At 39.8% G+C, this 21,354-nt stretch overlaps 1 protein-coding gene across 4 annotated transcripts in view; it reads right to left on the minus strand.

The window, feature by feature from the left end:
- Positions 1-21,354, minus strand: part of UBE3C (ubiquitin protein ligase E3C) — a 91,932-nt gene that overhangs the window by 15,157 nt on the left and 55,421 nt on the right. For all 4 annotated transcript variants that reach the window (XR_013975513.1, XM_080936569.1, XM_080936570.1 and 1 more), the window contains exons 18-21: positions 18,991-19,238; positions 7,787-7,999; positions 1,948-2,136; positions 1,769-1,835 (exon numbers count right to left, since the gene is read on the minus strand). Coding sequence is in view for 3 of the 4 variants with exons in the window: in XM_080936569.1 (XP_080792695.1) it covers positions 1,769-1,835; positions 1,948-2,136; positions 7,787-7,999; positions 18,991-19,238 (717 nt within the window). In the remaining variant the exon portion in view is untranslated. The remainder of the gene's footprint in view (positions 1-1,768; positions 1,836-1,947; positions 2,137-7,786; positions 8,000-18,990; positions 19,239-21,354) is intronic.

A 21,354-nucleotide genomic window follows, 5' to 3' on the forward strand; every position in this document is an offset into this window, starting at 1 on the left:
TTTTCTCACAAAGCTCCTACAGACACCTCTGACCTTCTGTCTCTAACTCCACAGATGGTGCATACAAAAGGCCTTTTAACTGAATACAGGAACTCTTGGGTGTTTTCTTTCTCCTTCTCTTCCCTTTCCACCTGTCTCCTGGTCTCACTTTACAGTCCAGATTTGCCTTTAACACAGAAATCTTGCCTCAGCCCCTTGAGGACTACACTTACCTTGATTTTTTTCTTACTTAAAAAAGTACACTTGTTCATTTAGTTAGTGTCTGTCTGTGTGCTTTTCCTACCATGTGGATTCCTGGGATCAAATTCAGGTTCTCAGGCCCAGCAGCAAGAACATTTTACACACTGAGTCATCTCTTCAGTTCTAGATTCCTTTTTTTTTTTATTTTATTTTTATTTTGTGGGTAAAACATACAACATAAAATTAACCATTTAAACCACTTTTATGTGAGAATCCAAGAGTATCGATGACATTTACTTTTCCACACAGCCATCAGTCTCACCTCAAACAGAACCCCCACCCTGCTTCCTTCTCAGAGTAATTTTAAGTTCAGTTTGTGAGCCTTTTAGGTGCCTCACATAAGCAGAATCATCTAGCATTGTCATTTCAATGATTGGTCTGGTCTCTTTCACTTAGCACAATGGACTGAAGATTCATCCATGTTGGGGCCTATACAACTAGCTCAGTGGGTCTATGCAACTTGCTTCCGAATCTGATGATCTGAACTCAATTCCTGGGTCTCACATATTACAACAGAATTGACTTCCACAAGCAATTCTCTGACTACAAAAATGTTGCACTTTTGTGCATCCATGCATGCTCATACAGTCCTAACATTTTTTAGAAAGAGGAAGCCAGAGAGTTGGTACAGCAATGTAGAATACTGGCCACTCCTACCGAGGACACGGGTTTGATTCTTTGCATCACTCACAGTGGTTCACAACTGCTTATGATTCCAGTTACATGGGATCTAACATTAAGTCAGATACACAAAAACCAATTTTTGAAAAAGATTTATATATATATTTATTTATTTAATGTATGAGTACACTGTCGCTGTCTTCAGACACGCCAGAAGAGGGCATCGGACCCCATTACAGATAGTTGTGAATCCCATGTAGTTTCTGGGAATTGAACTCAGGACCTCCAGAAGATGCTCTTAACTGCAAAGACATCTCTCCTCTCCCCTGAAATTCAAATCTTTTCAATCTCTCACCTATTAAGACTTTTATGCAAATGTTTTAATCTTCCTCACTGTTTACATAAAGGACCATTGCCCTACTCAAAGAACTTGTTTTGTTTGTGTTTTTGACAAAGGGGCTCTGTATTTAGTACCCCTCCCCTGCTGTCCAGGAACTGCACAGATCAACCTGCCTCTGACTCCCAAGTGATGTGATTAAAGGTGTGCACTGCCACTACCACCAGGTTCTACCTCATTTTCTTTTATTCTTTATTTTAATTTTGTTTTTTGAGACAGGATCTCTCCCTAGCTGTCCTGGAACATAGGGATAATCCCTGCCTCTGCCACCACTGTATGTTTTTTTGTTTGTTTGTTTGTTTTTAAAGGCAGGGAATCTTTATGTAATTGCTCGGGCTGTCCTGCAACTTGCTGAACAATATAAAAATGAGAAAAGGCTCATACTTGTAATTGCTGGTAGCCGTGCAAGTGACTGAGAACAGTAGCTCACTGTAAAGTGGACAGAAGACAGGGATATAAGAGTAACAAATGACCTATGGGAAAGGCACAGTCTAATGTGGTGCTACATACCTGAATAGTTTGTAAAGGATTTTAGGTCCTCCAGACTTACAGGAACTTGTGCACCAGAAATTAATACCTGGAGGAAGAGTAGAGGGGGTAAAGGTTAAATTGGAAACCTGAAGGGATATTTTCAGAAAGTGTTTTATTTCCTGAAACAACTGTATCTCTGAGAGTAGTAGCCATGATACCTGAATTTCCTGTTGGTCAAACATTCGGAGCCACTCTAGGCTTACAACATTGGCCAGGCCCTGGCGGAAAGCTAGGCAGTGCGGTCGGATCTGCTTGTTCAGCCGGTAGTCAGCCACCAGGTGGATGTAGGCAATTCGGTTGGCCCCAGTTACTGGGATGTCTTTCCCACCAAATTTTAGTTCAACCACCTGCCAACAGAAAGTACAGGGTTCTAGAGGTGTGAAAACAGGGAAACCAAAGTTTTAGAAAATAAAAATCCAGCATACACCAGTAGCACAGGCTCATGACAGGATTGCTATGACAAGAGGCAGCACCTTTTTCTTTCCCATCATTAAGCATCCTGTCCTATCCTAGCACTGAGAAATAATGGAACTGTGACAATTTCATTTTTAAAAAGTAGAGTCACTAAGGGCAAAATTATGAATCAGAGAATCATTTTAGTCCTAGAGAGAACAAGGTCCTTGTTTTGGAGAATAAACAGTCATTATATTTCCTTTAATCTTTTTAGAATGTTGCCTCTATTGTAGAATGTTTGAATAAAGGACAGTGGTAAATGATTTTGGAGGGAACATGCTTATTAAATCCACTACTTGGAAAGCTAAGGCAGGAAGATTTTTAGTCTGTGTTGAGTTACACAGTGAAAACTATATGAAAAACAAAATTCAAAACAAACCAAAAAAACATAAAGACAAACCAAAAATGCCACCCCCAATGCAGCTACACTGTTTCTTATTTATCTTGGTTTTTCAAGACATGGTTTCTTTGTGTGAAGCCCTGGCTATTTTGGAACTTGCTTTGTAAACCAGGCTGTCCTTGAACTCACAGAGACTGACCTGGTTCTGCCTTTGCTCCCCCAGCTGTGAAAAAGGACGTGCACCACCACCACCTCATGGCCACACTGTTTCTAAAACTAGAATGAACCTGAAAAATTGTTCTTTAAATGTCGTGGCAGGGCCAGTATGAAAGTAGTGCAGTGAAAATACAGTTCTCACCTTAACATGAGCTCTTGCCTCAGCCGTAGGGTATACTGTAAGTGTATGAACTTTCACATATAGAGATTACCACAGATGTGGTAGCATTAGTTACAAGAGCATGCTCTGAAATGCCTTGCTTATAACCACAGATTAGAAATGCATTTCTGGGGCTGGAGAGATGGCTCAGTGGTTAAGAGCACTGACTGCTCTTCCAGAGGTCTTCAGTTCAAATCCCAGCACCAACATGGTGGTTCACAACCATCTGTAATGAGATCTGATGCCCTCTTCTGGTGTGTCTGAAGACAGCTACAGTGTACTTATACATAATAAATAAATTTTTAAAAATGCATTTCAGGTGTTAGTGGAGGTTACCTATTCTGATGATAAAGAATGTATAATAAGTGAAGGCTTCATACTTAGAATCTCAGCACTTGGAAAGCAAAGGCAGACAGCTAATTCAAGCCCATCCTGGGCCACATAATGGTGGCCAGGGGTGGGGTGAGGCACAAAATAAAGAGGCAAAGACATTTCTGTATTTCCACATTAACGAAGGCACTATAGTTAGTAAACTCAGAGTGATGGTCTGAAATAGGCTGTGTCTGGGGAGCAGGAGACAAGCCTTGGCTATAGTGTGCTAATATTGTATATCACAGAACTTCTGGCACCACCACCTCCCAGCTCTACCCAGCTCTACTTTCTTTTCATGGCTCTTTTATATCTCTAGTCTAACAAGAACATATTAACAGCTTGAGTAGTATTTTATATACCCCTAAGTTTTACCGTAAAGGATATGCCAATGTTAGGTGAAGAACCTTACTTAAATCAAGCTGTATCTGGTACTAGAGAGCATGGTAACCTGCTTGTTCCCATTTTATCAAAGTTATGCAGCTTTAACCTTCAACATGGCTGATTTTCTTCCTGCAGTATTTCACATTTTAGACATTCAATCTTTCTTACTAATTTGCTTTCTCAATTTGGGACATCAAATCTTACAATGGGCTTTCAAGCCATTGTCTTCAAGCTGAGTGAGGACTGTTCATTACCCTAATTCCTCTGCTTGTATTCAGCTGACAGTTCATCTGTTAACCAGACCTTCTGAGGCTGGCTATTATATTTCCATACATAAAAACACCGTTTCTTTAAAAGGATTAAGGTAGGTAATAGATGATGGTGTGATTGTAGGATGTGAAGACTAGTAATCAAGTACCCAGTAAAAAGGACTTCTAAGACCACCAATCACCTAATAGTGGAATTTCTAGTAACTTACAAAATACTGATACTATCTTAAAATTCTCTCAGGCTAAATCTAAATATCTATGTTTAATCTGTTTACTTAAAAGTCACCCAAATGTGCCACAGTTCTTGGTTTGATGGGCATATTAAGACAGCCATTGAAGACTGAACAGGGAGGTCACGGGCATAGCTTAACGGGAGAAGAAATACCAGCATCATGAGATCCTGGGCTCCAGCACTGAAGCGTAGTGAAAACAACAAACAACACAACAGCACAGGGAAGCTCTCCTGGTAGGTGTCTTCCTCTGGCACTTGTGAGGGTCAGCTGTGTCAATGTCACAGTTGCTCCTGCAACAGGGAAGGTCCTACAACTTGCCTAAGTCAAGAAAATTGAGGACTCCAATCGAGGTCTTATAACCCCAGCGCAACTATTCATCATTACTTATGGCCTGGTTACATCCTTAGCTTCTTTCTCCTGTAAACAGGCATAATGCTCACACTAAAGGAAATATCCAGGCAACAGAACAACAGAACTGCTACTTTACAGAGAAGAATAGTGGCACACAGCACAGAGGGTTGCCTGTTTCTATCTCCCTCTGCAGAACTCCCCTAAATCTGTTCTACCATCATGCTTCCTTATTCTTCTGATCAGATCTTTGGTATAGCTATTTCTACATCACCTATCTATCACCTTTAAAAAATTGTTTATTTATTTTATATATGTGAGTACACTTGACCTGTCATCAGACACACCAGAAGAGGGCATCGGATCCCATTACAGATGGTTGTGAGCCACCATGTGGTTGCTGGGAATTCAACTCAGGACTTCTGGAAGAGCAGTCAGTGCTCTTAACCACTTAGCCATCTCTCCAGTCCCCATCTATCTCTTAACACAATGAAACATTCTATGCTACCAGCAGCTGCCTCAGCTAGCAGCACCTAACAGTACATGCTGATGAATTTTTATATCAACTTGATACAGGATAGAGTCATCTGGGAAAAGGGAACCTCAACTGAGAAAATGTCCCCCACTAGACTGACCTGTAGATAATTTTCTAGATTGATTATTGATGTGGGAAAGCACAGCTCAGTGTGGGTGGTATCATCCCTGGGCTGCTAGTCCTGGGTTCTATAAGAAAACAGGCTGAGTGAACCACAAGAAGCAAGCCAGTCAAGTCTGCAGCACCCCTCTGCATCAGTTCTGCATCTGGGTTCTTTCCTTGTTTCTGCTCTTTCTTATTCCTTAGATGATGGACTACAAGCTGTAAAATGAATAAACTCTTTCCTCCTCAAGTTGCTTTTGGTCACTGTTTTATCATAGCAACAGAAACCTTAACTAAGGAGAATATGCTACCAAGACACATGGCAACAGGAGCACAAGCATTGGCTGTACAGTGAAAACATTCTTATAATGGTACAAACCTCACCTTGCTCTCTTAGTGCTGAGATAACAGGCCTGAACCATGAGGCTCAGCATGAACAACCTCTTCTTAATCCTTTTATTCCCTACGTGTGACTGGTGAATTCTGGAACCCTGGCACAGAGCGCACCCAGGATGTTTCCTGGTAATAACATCTGGCCCTTTACTTGGACAATGGGGATTAAATTAAATTAAAGGTACTTATGATTAAACAGCAAACATTTTATGGACTGAAATTTCTTACCAATTCCCTAAATTTATTTTTCATGGTAATACATAAAAACAAAAACTGTATGTATTCATGGGTTCCTATGTGATGTGATGCTGTGACCTTTGCTGTATTATATTTAAATCAGGTTAAACACATCTCCAACATTTATCATGTTTTTCACTGATAAAAGCAATCAAACTCCTCTTTCCTAGCTGTTGGAAATACAGTGACTTATTCTGTTATTATTATGTTGAATACACACCAGAACTTTACTCATATTTCATTCACTGATGACCTTTGAAAAACCTGTATTAGAAACAAGTGGCAGGCTGGGTGGTGGTGGCTCATGCCTTTAATCCTAGCACTCAGAAGACAGACATGTGGTTGAGTGAGCTGCAGGAAAGCCAAGGTTACAGAGAGAAACCGGGGCTTGACAAGCCAAAAAGAAAGGAAGGGAGAAAGAAAGAAAGAAGGAGAGAGAGAGAGAGAGAGAGAGAGAGAGAGAGAGAGAGAGAGAGAGAGAGAGAAACAAGTAACAATGCAAACTGAAAAGAACAAAATTTGCAGTGACCCAGGCCTTTAATCCCAGTACTTGGGAGGTAGAGGCAAGCAGGTTTATGAGCTGGAGGCCAGCCTGGTCTATAGTAAGTTCAAAGTTATATAGTGAGACCTTGTCTTGAAAAAACAAACAAACAAACAAACAAACAAGCAAACACACATACACACACACACACACAAAAACCTCTAAAGTAGTTATTAACCCAATTATTGAACTAAGAAAAAGATTACTATTGTTCTACATCAATAAGGTTTGGAGGCACAGGCAGTGGTCTGGGTTCCAGCCCTAGCATGAACTGTTAACAACACAGAAGGGTCTCCATCTACAACTTTTAAGTCATGCTTGTTAATATTTCACATTTTATAACCCACGCTTCAGTTCACATTTAGTTTGGGGGGTTAGTTATAAACTAATTGTGAGGTTGAGGTATGTTTTCTGCTCTTCTTTGCTGAAACAAATTCTGGATATTGCCCAACCTGACTTAGAATTTCTGCTGCCTCAACCTCTCTGGGACTGGGATTACATATTTAAGGTGTTTTCTAAATTTTGGAAACACTTAACACATACTAGAAGATAGGCCAGGTAGAGAAAACTCTGTTTCTTCCTAAGAGTAACATAATATTTTGCAACTAGCTAAAGTGATACCTACCAACTTTGAATATATGCATTTTATGAAATGTGACTTCTATAACAATAAAGCTGCTATCAAGAAAACTAGTTTGGATCCTGAGTGGTGGTGGTAGTGACACCTTCAATCCCAGCATCTGGAAGGCAGAGGCAGGTGGATTGGAGTTTAAGTCTTGCCTGGTCTACATAAAGATTGCCAGGATACACAGAGCTAAATAGTTAAGACTCTATCTCACCACCACAAACCAACAAACAAAAAAAAACAGAACAAAACAACCCCCCCCAAAAAAAACAAAAAACAAGAAAAACAAGTTTGTGTCAGGCATGAGGTTAGACACGCCTTTAATCCCAGCACCTAGGAGACAGAGTAGGCAGATCTAAGTGTTCGAGAAGAGACAGCTTCATCACATGAAACCCTCTCTCACAAAGAACCATCTCATGAACACACACCAAACAACAAAAGCCCAACAAACCAAAAGTAACAACAAAACCTAGTCTGACTCTAATACAGGCATTTCCTTTTGCAAATAGGATGAAAGCAGCAGGAGCAGCCAGGCAGCTGTGAGGGAAGAACGGTTTGTCAGTCACTCCCTAGTAAGGAACCAGAGAAGCTCCAGCTTCAGCACAACTAGGGGTACAATTCAGAGATGAAGGACTGCTGGGCAGAGCATACCGTTCCTGCAAGGATGCCGAGAACATGAGTGACTGGATGCTTGAGCTGCTGGTGCTGCCAAGCTCGAGTCACAAGTTTTTCCAGCTGAGGACAATGACAGAGGCATGAGGAAAAGAAAGATGAAATGCTTCCCCAGCTCACCTGGGCTTCTCCCAGGTCATTGTTCACCACAGTAAAGTTCAGTCCCAGCTCTTCCACATCCTCCTCATAGCTCTTGAGGAAAAGCAGGTTCCTGTAGACTTCAGGGTCCAATGAGGCAAGATGGTGGATGTCCACATCTGCACTGGTTCCCAGTAGCTTGGACAGGAAAAAGCCAGCAAAGGGTAGTTCCACCAACATATTTTCATACAGAGCCTTCAGACAGACCAAAGGGCAGACAGGGGATTAAAAGTCAGTATTATCTGTATGCTTTCTATAACAGAAGACAGCGAATTCAACAATGACAGAGTCCTGAGAGGCAGACCCTGCTTCCATGATAATGTGAGGCCAATGCATCTACTATGTGCCAGGCCAGGGCTGAAACCAGAGTGCTAATACCAAATGGGATTTCTAAGAGCCAAATCCTTCATGCTACAATGTCAGCAAATGCTTTCCATAAAGTCAGATATGAGTGCTCTAGTGTTATAGTATATTAGGCACCAACTGAATACAAACAGGAAACTAAACAAAACAGAGTACTCTCTTAGAGTTCTCAGCTGAATCCTTAACTTCCCTTCCAGCTCCTGGCAGCTCAGGAAACCCAACTTCAGCTGCATCCTTCTACTTCCTGCTTCTTTATCTGCACTGTGTGTCTGTTTTGTGTCGCATCCCCCCTTTATCGTAGAAAGACACTGGCCACTGAATTTTGGCTCTGAACTTGGCTATGTATTTCTAAGTGAGGGCATGTTTATAGACATGGTGTGCTAGATCTAGAACAGAACTCTTTAGCAGCTATAGATGTGGTCACATCAGCACTGTGAACACAGCTCCCACTCTACTTCTGCAGTTCAGAAGACTGCTGTTCTTCCAGAGGACCCGAGTTCAATTCTCAGCACCCATATCAGAGGGGCTTACAACTACCTATAACTCTGGCTCCAAAAGATCTAATATACTCTTCCAGCCCGTGTTGAGCTCTTGAATACATATGGCACACACCCACATGCCCCTAAAAAGGGGTAAAAATAAGAAATATGTCCTCATTTTATATTATTTTTGCAATTATTTGCATTTTAGTATAGATAAACCTTGCATGATTATTTGATAATGTTTAAATTTTATGTGAATTTGTGTTTTGCCTGCATATATGTCTGTGTGAGGGTATCCAATCTCCTGGAATTGGAGTTACAGACAGTTGTGAGAGGCCATGTGTTTGCTGGAAACTGAATTTAGGTCTTCTGGAAGAGCAGTCAGTGAGCCATCTCTCCAGTCTTTTTGATGAATTTCTTACTTGGTTATACCTGAGTAAATTCAGGGAATCCCCTCCACAGATCTAAGTTTCATCACTCCGAAGACTTTTCATAATAATATAGCACACGGGCTGGAGAGAGGGCTCAGTGGTTAAGAGCACTGCCTGCTTTTCTTGAGGTCCTGAGTTCAAATCCCAGCAACCACATGGTGGCTCAACCATCTGTAATGAGATCTGATGCCCTCTTCTGGTGTGTCTGAAGACAGTAACAGTGTACTTATAATAAATAAATAAATAATTAAAAAAAATTTTATTTGTTTCATGTGAGTACACTCCAGACACACCAGAGGAATGCATCTGATCATATTACAGATGGTTTAACCACCATGTGGTTGCTGGGAATTGAACTCAGGACCTCTGGAAGAACAGTCTGCGCTCTTAACTACTGAGTCATCTTGCCAGCCCAATAAATAAATCTTAAAAAATATATATATATAGCACACATCAGGTTTTGGAGAGTCTTTCATTTGCTGTGGTGTGATAGATTCACCTGGTGATGAGTGTGTGTGGTGTTTCCACTTCTGGACTTTCATGAACATATACTTAGGAACAGAGCAAAGATGTGGCTACACAAGGAAGACACTGTCCAAATAGTTTCTAAAATGCTAGCACCTTTTGCCCCCAACCAGTGATGTGTGAGGACTCCCACTGGTCCTCACACTCCCCACCTGTCAGTATTGCCAGCTTTTTAATCTTGGTCTTGGTAGCTAATGCAGCATCTCACTGTGGCCAGAGGCTGCTCTTCCTGACACCCATTGGATTAATTATTGTTAATGAGTTACTATGTAGGTCTCCAGAGATTGCCTAGCAGAAGTGGAAAGTACAGTTATGTAAGATTTCCAACATCATGCCTGTGATTCATGTCACAGAGTAAATATTCCAATGGCCCACAGTTGTAAAAGGCAATATAGATTCAGAAATGTGTGTTAAGAGTTAAAAAAAATATTTTTTTAGAGGCTGTGGCAAGGTGGCTCAGATGGTGAATTCAGGTTTTTATTGCCAAGCCTGCCTAACCTTTGGGACCACAGGATGGAATGAGAATTTTACCTGCACCTCCACATGTGCACCATGACAGATGAGCATTTCACAAAAGCACATAAACAAACCCCACCACTATATTCTTAGTGTCTTATTCTGACAGGCAAACTTGGAAGCCATAACTAATCTCTGTCAGATTCCTTGGTTAACAGCTTGGATGGTGCTCTTGAACACTCTTGTAAACACAAACACAAGCAGGCCATGACCTGACTCATTTTCCTAAGGCTTAACATGCTCAGAAATCAATTCCTATGGAGTCACAGAAGTCTTCCTCCACAATTTTTTTCCCCTATTAGAATATGTCTAACTCAGAGGTCAGTGTTCACATTGAGTCTGTGTTCTCTCCCTACCTCTCAGGCCAGCAGCATGTCCAGGCAATGGTAACTATATGACACAATTTTCCCCATGGGCAACTCTTCTCAAAATAAACAAACAAAACCCCCAGTCAACAAACAAACAACAGTTAATAATATTAACCTGGCACACTTATTAACACCATCAGTTCTAAATGAAGGATGAGTTCAAAGCCAAGGAGAGCATTTTGCATAAAACTGCATGATTGATCCTCATGTACTGAGAAAAGACTCATTTACACAACGGACTTGAGAGTAAGCTGGAGTGTAAATCATATGTTCAATATGGAAGGTCATTGTTTGCCATTTCTGCATTAGTAACAATAAACCAGAGAATTTCGTTAAATACATCAGGGCTACCTGAATTTTAAGCAGAAATCCCACTGTGACTCATAAAATGTAAATGCATAGGTATAATTTTTTACATAAGGCAGGTTTAAACCTTTAGCACATTTAATACACAAGCACTAATAAATGATAGCACTGAACACTATGGTTGCATCAGCTAAATGGATTATAAATTAAATTTCCATAATGTATGCAACCGAGATACAAATGTAAGCATAAATCAAGGTACTTTCTAAATACAGGTTAGTTATACAACTCTAAAACTGTCTATTTTTTATGTAAAATCATCTACTTAGCATTTTCAAGCCCATTGCACCACACTTGTTCCAAGAAACATATCAATAACTACCTGTCACAAAAAAAAAAAAAAAAAAAAAAAAAGGCTAGGTAGATAGAAAAGCCTGTACAGTATTTTCCAGTTATGTCCTTCATGAATGTTTATAGCCAGAAATTGTGCCAAAATGGTTTGAAATGAAAAGGATTAATTATGGTAGAAGCCTTTTAATATAAGTGAGTGCAGTCTCAATGTAATTAATGCAAATTGTGGCTCTATCAGGAAAAAAAACAGGCTGCTTCTGCTTGCTGCCAAATAACTTCAGTAATTTACTACATTAAGAATCAATAAAAAAAATAATGCTTTTCAAATGCATCTCTATCAATCTTCAGGTAGTTCTAAAGTGAACATTTATAACTTAATCTAAAAACTATAGGAAATGATGTCTTGCTTTAAGGCCATCCTAAATAAGCAAGCAGATAATAATTTTAATTATTTCTAATCATGCTAACTACAAAGCTTAAAAAATAAAACATTTGCATGCCATTTAGACTCATTTATAATCTTTGGTTTTCAGTCACAGCCAACTCCTGTAGCATTTAGGCCCACACAGTTACCTGACACTAAATTAGAGCTGGGGTTGACACCCCAACTGTACCTAATGCACCAGATGCTGAGCCCCACTTTGCTGCCCATGTGAATGTTAGTTTCAATGAGTGCAAGTGCTCCTTAGTGAACCAGTGGATGTGCAACTAGAAGCAATTGAACACACCTGGCTGTTTTGTTATTTGAAGAACAGGAACAGTCATGGGTGGGGTGGGGTGGGGGAGAGATCTCAAATGGTTACTGCTATTAGAGGCACAACTGCTTTAACTTTTGATTAAATCAACTGATGTCCTTTGAAAAGATCAACATATTTAGTTCTATGTAGATGTGTGTGTGGAATTGTGCGGTAGGTACTCCTCCCTTGAGTCTGTTAGCTACCTGATATGTGTGCTGCTAACTGCAAAAGCAGTAAGTGCTCATAACCACTGCATCCTCTCTCTGGGACTGATTTTTTTTTTCCTTTTATGGACTGTTCTGGTTTCACATCTAGGATCCAGGATCACTGGGGAATCCAATGCATATCCAGTGCTGACCTTAGCAATGAACAGCATCAGCTCTGCACATTGCTCTGTGCCTGCCAAAAAGATACCCAGTGTCTGATGTCTTTTTCACATCTTAACCTCTGCAGACAGAACTGAAGAGGTCCCTTTGGCACTACTATTTCCAGAGCACACATTCTTCTTGTGATACCCACACTGGGCCAGGACCCTCTTTAGTTCAAGATTCTCACACCTGGGCTCAGCAGGTAAAAGTAAATGCCATGCAAGCCTGAGACCCCAAGACCCATTTCCAAAATCCACAGTGGCCCAGTTGGCCTTTGACCTGCAAAAGTGCATTTTCACATTACACACATAACAACAAAAACAACGGCGGTAAAATTAAAAAAACAAAAGCTTTTTACTCCAACAGTCCTGTGACAATCTTTGGTGACTTCAGTGACCCAATTGGCCATGATCTAACATTCTAGCTACGTATTCTTGCTGACTCAATAGCCCACCTTGGCCACCTTGTCTTTTGAACCTATTCTACTGACCCTCACTCAGAGTCCCTTCACTCTCTGGGTTTGACAGCCTATGTTCATCTCTGTCCCCTTTCTCCTTTTCAGTTCCTTGTCTCCACTCACAGACTAATTTCCTTTTCTTTCTTATATTTTAATGTGTCTAAGTGTTTTGCCTGAATGTGTGTGTGTACAAGTGTTCTTAGAATTCAGCAGTCAGATCCCCTAGAACTGGAGTTATGGATAGTCGTGAGCCACCACGCAGGTATTGGGAACCAAGCGTAGGTTCTTTGCAAGAGCATGCTTTTAACTGCTGAACCATCTTTTTCAGCCTCCTGATTTTCTCAACAGTCCAGACTTTAGGATGGGATCCTATGATCACTGTATGTGTTTTTAGTTTGTTTACACACTAAACAAACTTTAGTCTTCTTTCTTTTTCTTTAGTTTCTTGTCATAGGGTCTCATGTATCACAGGCTGGTCCAGCTCAGGATTTCTTGCCTTGCTCTAGTTAGTAGCCACTTTGGTTCACTTAACCAAAACTTCGGTTAACTGACAACCCATGTTTCCCTGGGGAGTTATTCTCATGGTTAGCTCAACAAATTTGAGAACGGGCAGAACGAAGCTTGCAAGCTAGCTAGCCCAAGGGGCACACAGGTGAAGCTGTTATTTCCGGGGCATCCTTGGGGTCATCAGCCTCCTTCCCACACAGGCTCTACTCACTCATCTCAGTTCCTTTTGAAGTGTACCTCTTATGACTTCACTGAAGTCCTTCTGCTTTTACCTATGGACACACTATGGGGGTAAAGCATTAAGAATTATTAGCACTTTGCTTGTCTTTGTCTTCTTCTAGCCGCAGACCTTGTCACATTCTCAAATACCTGTACTAAATGGAATCTTGCAGAGAATACTCTTTCCTCAAAGCATCAAGTCTGCATGTACTTCATGTGGAGGGTAAGAGCAGCAGTTTGCTTGTCTAGTGTTAAAGAAAATGGCTTTCATTTTACTGCTTGTTAGTTTGAATGGCCATAGTAGTTCCCAGAATAGATACAGAGCACAGAATGTACCTTAGCTACAATGATGCTACGCTCCCCATCTATCTGCCTAGGCTTTGCATTCCATGCAAAATAATTGTTCACACTGATAAATGACAAGGCCATCTCTCTGTTATAGTGTTATTTGGCCCATCAGTAACATCACATAGTAATTATCCTCTTTTCCCTTGAGACAATCTTTATCAGGCTTCTGAAACATTGCTTTCTCCTGGTTTTCTTTCTTTTGTGGCACTCTGTTGTTCCATGGGCCTTTGTTCCCAAGCTCCACCCTGTGTGTGCACTCCTTCCAGTCTGCAGCCCAGTCCAAACCTTGTTCTTGAATGCAGTGTCTACCTAAGATATCTAAACCCTAAGGCTTGTCTCAGGTATCTAAATCAAGTAACTTCTTACCCAACCGTTCCTAGCTTAGCCTCTATCCTTCTGTTCTCAGAACAAACCAGGTAGGCTCCTTCCTATCCTCTTCCTTTATCTCCTACCAACAAACCCCTCATATGTTACTCCCTTTCAGTCCTATACTACTAGGGCTGAGATTCCACTGGCTTTTCAACATCTACCTAGGTTTCCCATTTGAGTGCCTGCTCTACCTATTTATAATGTCAAAATTAAACACACTTCAGGTCAAACAATCAAGATCAGGAGTTCTTTTTACCTGGTCTAACTCATGCTAATGATTGGGCTCAACTACTTATAGCTGCCTTTCTAAGCTGATCTTGTTTAAGAGCAAAACATAGGTGCCATGGCCACAATTGTTTTTGTTGTTTTGTTTCGATGAGACAAGGTCTCTCTATTTAGTCCTGGAACTTGCTTATGTAGACCAGGCTGGCTTTAAACTCAGAGATTCTCCTGTTTCTGCCTCCCAGTTAAAGGTGTGTACAACTATGGTTGGCACAGTCACTAAATTTAAATTGTGTAAAAGTTTTAGAAGGCCTGTGCTACAGTTCATAAGTGTATGGAAAGACAAGAAGAGCCTTGGTTTGATCAAAGTGGATGAGACAGGAGATCTTAGGCTCAAAGATGACTGCAGAAGAGAGGAGCTGTGTCACGTGAAGAATGAGGCAAGCAAGAGTTCAAGTGTTCATCTCAAGCTTTACAAATTTAAGCCTTAGAACCCAAAGAACATTTTCTAAGGGACACTAATGACGTATAAGAATAAATTCTTCCAGCTTCCAGAAAGGTCAAGATCAACTGCTAACTGTCAACATCTCACTTTATGATACATTAAGTGCATACTTACTCTACTGAAATACACAATTATAAAGCATGCTAAAGTTACACAATCTGATAATTAAAAATTCCAAATATATTACCATGGTATTACAAAATAATCTGATTTATAGGCATTCTGTTCCAATTAAATCAATAATTTGAATCAAGGGGAAATTTTCAAGTAGAATTCAAATATGATAAAAGATTTGTTCCAATAAATATTCTGAACTTAATTGGCTTAAATGGACTAAGGTGCTTCTATCTATGAAAAAGTCCAACATGACATGACCACATCCCAGGCTGTTTACTTATCCCTGTCTAGAGCCTGATTTACAAGCAACAAAGTGCAGCCATGACCCACAGCCCAGGCAGGAACCATCTGCTAATGGAACTTTTAACTGAGAAGTGACCAGTGACAGGAGGTAATTCTTCCTGTGCAAAGCTGCTCTGAGGACCTTTGTGCACTTTATCACAGTAAACAATCACTAACATATGCATTAAGAAAATTTAAATATATTATGACCCAATAAATACTGTAATCAATCAATAGATAGTTTTCTTCTCTTACAGATTTAATGTTCAGGTGCCGTGCTATTAGTGCTGTATGGTGCATTCATTTGGATGCAGACAAGCTGATGCAAAGTTAACCACTAACAGTCTGAGAGTAAAGACATTTCAGAACCCCCCAAGGAATTCCATGCAGAAAACTCTGAGAAACTAAATCAACCAACATTCTCAAGGAGCTACAGTTTTTAAAATAATTTAATTCACTTCTGCTTTTATTTTGCAGTCTTGAGGGTTCAACAACATGTGCAAACCCTTTATCACCGAGCTATGTGCCAAGTCCTTGCTTTTTGAGACAAGGCCTTGTTCAGGCTGGCCTTCAACTCTCAATCCTCTTGTCTCAGCACTCTAGATGCTGGAATTAAAGCATGTGCCATCACAGTCTAATTTTTTTTAAAGATTTATTTATTGTATGTATTTGAGTACACTGTGTCTTCAGAAACACTAGAAGAGGCACCAGATCCCATTACAGATGTTGTGAGCCACCGTGTGGTTGCTGGGAATAACAGCGGCTCTCTTAACCGCTGAGTCATCTCTCCAGCCTCCCACACTCTAATTTTTGGTTAACACGTATTAACTGTACATCTGAATGGGGCTCAGAGTAAATATTTCTACACATGCCAACAGTGTTCAATGATAAAATCCGGCTTCTCTCATCTACTCTCGTTTTTTTCCTAATGTCTAAATCACTATTCTACACTCATGACTAGTTCTTAGCTTCTACATACCAGAGTGCACATGTGGTTCATGTTTTTTTTGGGTTTGAACTATTCCACTCAACACAATTTCCCTGCAAATGGCATGACTTCATTCTTTATAGATGAGTATTTATTTCATCATTTATACTATAATCTCTTTATCTGTTCCACTGTTAAGCACCAATCTGAGCAACAAGGACATGGTAACTGCATTTTCTCTAGGAACACATTAGGCCTTAGAAGAATAAGCTATGTATCTGAGGGCAGCAGTTGTTCTGAGGAACTTTTAGAGTCCATATACACATCCTCACTAACTGCAAAGTTCTCCTCCCCGGCTTTTCTCATAAGCATTTCACCCACCCATAGCCCAGGCCAGTATGGAACCTAAAATAATCATCCTGCATTCCAAATACTAGGCTATAGGCATGAGCCATCATGTCTTTCAATAGTAGCCATTCTAACTGGATAGGATGCTATTTCAATGTAGTTTGATTTGCATTTGTCTGACAGTTAAAGATACTGAAGTTTTACATATAACTGTATTACATTTATTTATTTAGGGAGGAGGCACATACCATAACATGCATATGGAAGCTAGGGGGCAATTTGTGGGAACTGTTTTTCTTCTTTTACCATGTTGAAGACAGAGATCAAACTTAAGTCATCAGGCTTGGTGATAGGTGTCATTAGTTGGTATGTTGTATGAACACTATGAGTTACTTCATATCACCAAATATGCTACATCTTTCCTCTATAAGAGCCTTTAATCCCAGCACTCAGGAGGCAGAAGTAGGCTTATCTCTGTGATAGTGCATCAGGTGAAGAAGGGAAGTCGGATGAACCACTTTCTACCTTAGCTGTGTTGAGTCCTTAGCTGCCTTGCTACAACAGGCTAGGTACTCTGTTCCTCAAGTTACAAGGACTCATAGTTGTTTTGAGTTCACTGAGTTTGGAGAAAATCTGACCTGTATCAATATATTGTTGCAGTAAATATTTCCTCTCAGTTGGGGACTTCCACCCTGCAGTTGATCATCCAGTTCCCAGATTTAAAAAAACAAAACAAAACAACAACAACAAAAAGCACAACCTTTACTATATCTACACTTATCTGTAATAAGCCTCAATCAGCACCAGAGCTGGGCAGATATCTACCTTCCATGCTATTAGAATCCTACTTTTCTATCAATAACCCAGACTTATAATTTACCATGTTCCATTTGAGCAGCATTTAACTCCAACTGGCCAACCCTCATGGCTATAGTTTCACAACTCACCTAACCTGTGGTGAGTTCTCCCCTTCTTACCTGCTTCTCTCTTCTTTTCTGTCTTTAGTATTTCAACACAAGAGTTTCTTTGTGTAGCCTGGGCTCTCCTAGAACTCAACTCTGTAGACCAGGCTGCTCTTGAACTCATAGAGGCCTTCCTCTGCCTTCTGAGTGCTGAGGTTAAAAGCATGGGCGTGTGCCAACACACTAGTAAGAACTGGGTAGTTCACAGCTGGAGCGATGGCTTAGCGGTAAAGAGCAGCATACTGTTTTTGCAGAGGACCCGAGTTCAGCTCACTGTCCCCATGTCAGTCAGCTCACAGTCACCATCACTCCAGCTTCAGAGGATCCAATTCCTCTGGCCTCCAAAGGCAGCTGGACTCACACACACTATCTTTATATAAACACATAGCTAAAAATAAAAATAAACCTTGAAAAAAGTTGAGCCTGATGGCAGAGATCCACTGACATATGGCAGACGCACCATGCCTTCCAGTACAAAACTGTTATCTGCCCCATGGGATCAAATTAGAACTCATTTAAGACACAGTAGGTAGCTCCTGATTTTACTGGAACAGCCTGCTAGACACATTCTTCCACAATTAACAGTAATCAACATTTTTATTTAAAATCCAAGTAAGCAAACAAAATAAACATAGTATAGAAATATATACTTGTATATAAAAGCCCCACATTTAAAAATACAAGTAATCAGTAAAAGTAACAACTGGATTAAGGGTTACTTATAGGGAGCAATTGCAATGTAGATTCCCCTGTCTATAGTCTCTACATTTCACCATTAAACCAAAGTCTTGCCTTTTCCCCAGTCATGTAACACGTCACCACACTGAACAAGTTTAAAACAGTTACTTTTGTGGCTGGGGTGATGGCTAAGTGGGTAAAGTGCTTACAGGAGTCACTCCATTCCTAGCACCCACACTAACAAAACAGAATCATAAACAGCCAGGCGGGCTGGAGAGAGCTCAGTGGTTAAGAACACTAACTGTTCTTCCAGAGGTCCTGAGTTCAACTCTCAGCAACCACATGGTGGCTCACATTTGTAATGGGATCTGATGCCCTCTTCTGATGTGTCTGAAGACAGCGACAGTGTACTCATATACATAAAATAAGTAATTTTTAAAAAACCAAAACCATAAACAAACAAAAAACCCAAACCCTGCCTCACAGAATAAGAATGGTAGGAAGCAAATGAGAAAGACACCAATTTCCAAGTATACCATGCACACACATTAAAAGAAATACATAACTCTATCTGTAGTTTTATAGTTCTGTTTTTGTACTGTACCAATTATTTTTCAGTCCAACTACTGCCCATGCAATATATGACGATGATAAAATGTAGACAGCTGCTATATAATTACTAGGTTGGGATCAGCAAAATGTTTAGCAACTTTGAATGATGATAATAAAATGTAGACAACTATAAAACAGTAAAATGACATCTTTTGTTTTGGGTCTTATTTTTATATAAAAATTACCTTTCCAAGCATTCTGCCTAGGAAGTAGTAATGCCTTGCAAAAGAATCTCCCACGAGCATCTGAGCAGCTGGGTTGGGGTATAGAAGCCCTTCATTAGTAGTCTTAAAGAACCCCTGGTTGGGGTTAAAACCAGATTTCAGTAGTTCGTTTAAAAACTCTCTGAAAATACCACCACCATCGATGCCAGCTTCATCCAGGCCATGCGCATTGAGCAAGTGCACCCGGATCCGTTTTTTCAAATCAGGTTCTATTAAAAAGAAAGTAATAAAATAAACATTATTACAGAAAGTATTATGTAAAGGCACCAAGACTATCAACCAGGACCTTTAAGATTTATGGTTCAACAAACCAGCAATACTAAAAAGACAATGACATTAAAGTTACTTAAAATGCAAATAAACATAAACCAGAAATAAACTTTTATGTAGAAAGTTCCATTAAAAATACAAGTAACCAAAAAAACTTATGGGAATTCCTCCAGGTCCTACAAAGTAACTCTTTTCCATGGATTTATCACACAGGAGATGGTTTAGGTTAGTGGACCAGTGGGAGAAAGATTCTTAGTAAGAACAACCCACCATCTCTAAAGAGGAAAGCTAGGCATTGAACAAGGTGCCCATGTTGGACAGGAAAAAAAAAAAAAAAAAAAGAGAGAGAGACTTTTAAAAAAGAGATTTAGTTTGGGGGCAACAAGAGTGACAGGTGATAGTGGATGGCCCTAACAACCTTGTTAGAGGTCTCATCACTGGAATGATTCACAAAGCAGTTTCAAATCAAAGGCAACCCTTAGTATAAGCTGAAAATATTGTCTTTTTGGTCAGAAAGGACCCAAGCCAGTTTCTAAGACAGGCTAGAAAAGTAACCAAAGGACGCAAACTACTGATATCTTTTGCACACCCTGTTATCTACGGTGGGAATATATACACAGCTGTTTATTTTTACAGTAATATCCTGACTTTTGGACATGTAAATGTGAAACTTTTACTTCCACGCCTTTAATCTGAATTAGTTAAGCCTTTCACTACCCACCTTTGCTGGGTTTTAATGACTATAAGGACATAATATACATATATGAAATCCAAGTATGTTTATGACTCTGGACAGCTGAACACACACTTCATGAAGTTTGCAGTCCTCAGAGATCATTTAAGGAATGAATTGGTTTATGACACAGGAAACCTTTAAATTTTGATAAGGATGTTTCTGTTATATAAATGGAATTAATACTCTGAAGACGACAAGTATTTCCTTTCTTTTCAAAAAAACTAAGTTTCATGTCACTGCTTCTGTGTTGAAAGGTTTCTCTGATTTAAAAAAGAAAAAAAAACTATTTATTGCTGGGCACAGTGATACATAGTCTTTAGTCTTTAATCCCAAAACTAAGGGACAGAAGTAGAAGAATCTCAATTGAGTTCAGGGCCAGTCCGGTCTACAAAGAGTTTCAGAAAGTCAGGGATACGTAAAGAGACCCTATTTCAAGAAACACAAAACAAACAATTATTTGCTAAGTTTTAGAAAACCTTATTTTGCAGATCAAAATGTCTAAAAAATACAGGCAGAGCATGGTAGTACATGACTTTAATCCCAGCATCCAGGAGGCAGAGACTGGTGGATCTCTGAGTTTGAGGTCAGCCTGCTCTACATAGTGAGTTCTAGGACAGTCAGGGATAAGCAGAGAGACACTGTCATTAAAGAAAACAACCACCAACCAACCAAACAAACTTAAAATGTCATTTTAAAGAGACATTGATGTTTTAAATGCCATTTATTAATAACAACTAATATGGAATAGAGTCAGAAAACAACATTTTAATGTAGTAGTAGAAGTTAGTAATAATAATAAGGCTGAAGTTTGAAATAAGCCCCTAGGAAAAAGATCTTAAGGTTTCCCATACAAATATATGTATTTTGATACGTATGCCCATCTACTCTCTGGACAACCAATATCAAGAAGGAAGAGGAACATTTGTTTGCTACTGCACATAAGATCTTGCACTTACTGCCAAGGGGGTTTATAAGTCTTAAATGTGAAAACACTCCGAATGAGAAATTGTTGCCCTTAGTCATTTTGGGGCCTCTCCTTTAGACTTTAGACTTCAGGACCAATGCAAAAGAACTGACATTGAGTATTCCTAGGGTCATCCTCAGATTATAGCTTGTCAAAAATTCTGGTCTTTCTGAAAGCTGACTTATGAAAATCAGAATATATAATTGAGTGAGAATATTTTCATCATAAAATCTAGCCTGTCAGGGATCTTGACACTGCTTGTTTCTATGAACAAATTAGAAATACTTGATTTTATTTTAAGGTTTTAGTGGGGGGAAAAATTAATACCAACTTCCTGAAGAAGGTACTCTCAGGA

This window comes from Micromys minutus (genome assembly GCF_963924665.1).
Source record: "Micromys minutus genome assembly, chromosome: 23".
In the NCBI taxonomy this organism is placed as follows: domain Eukaryota; kingdom Metazoa; phylum Chordata; class Mammalia; order Rodentia; family Muridae; genus Micromys; species Micromys minutus.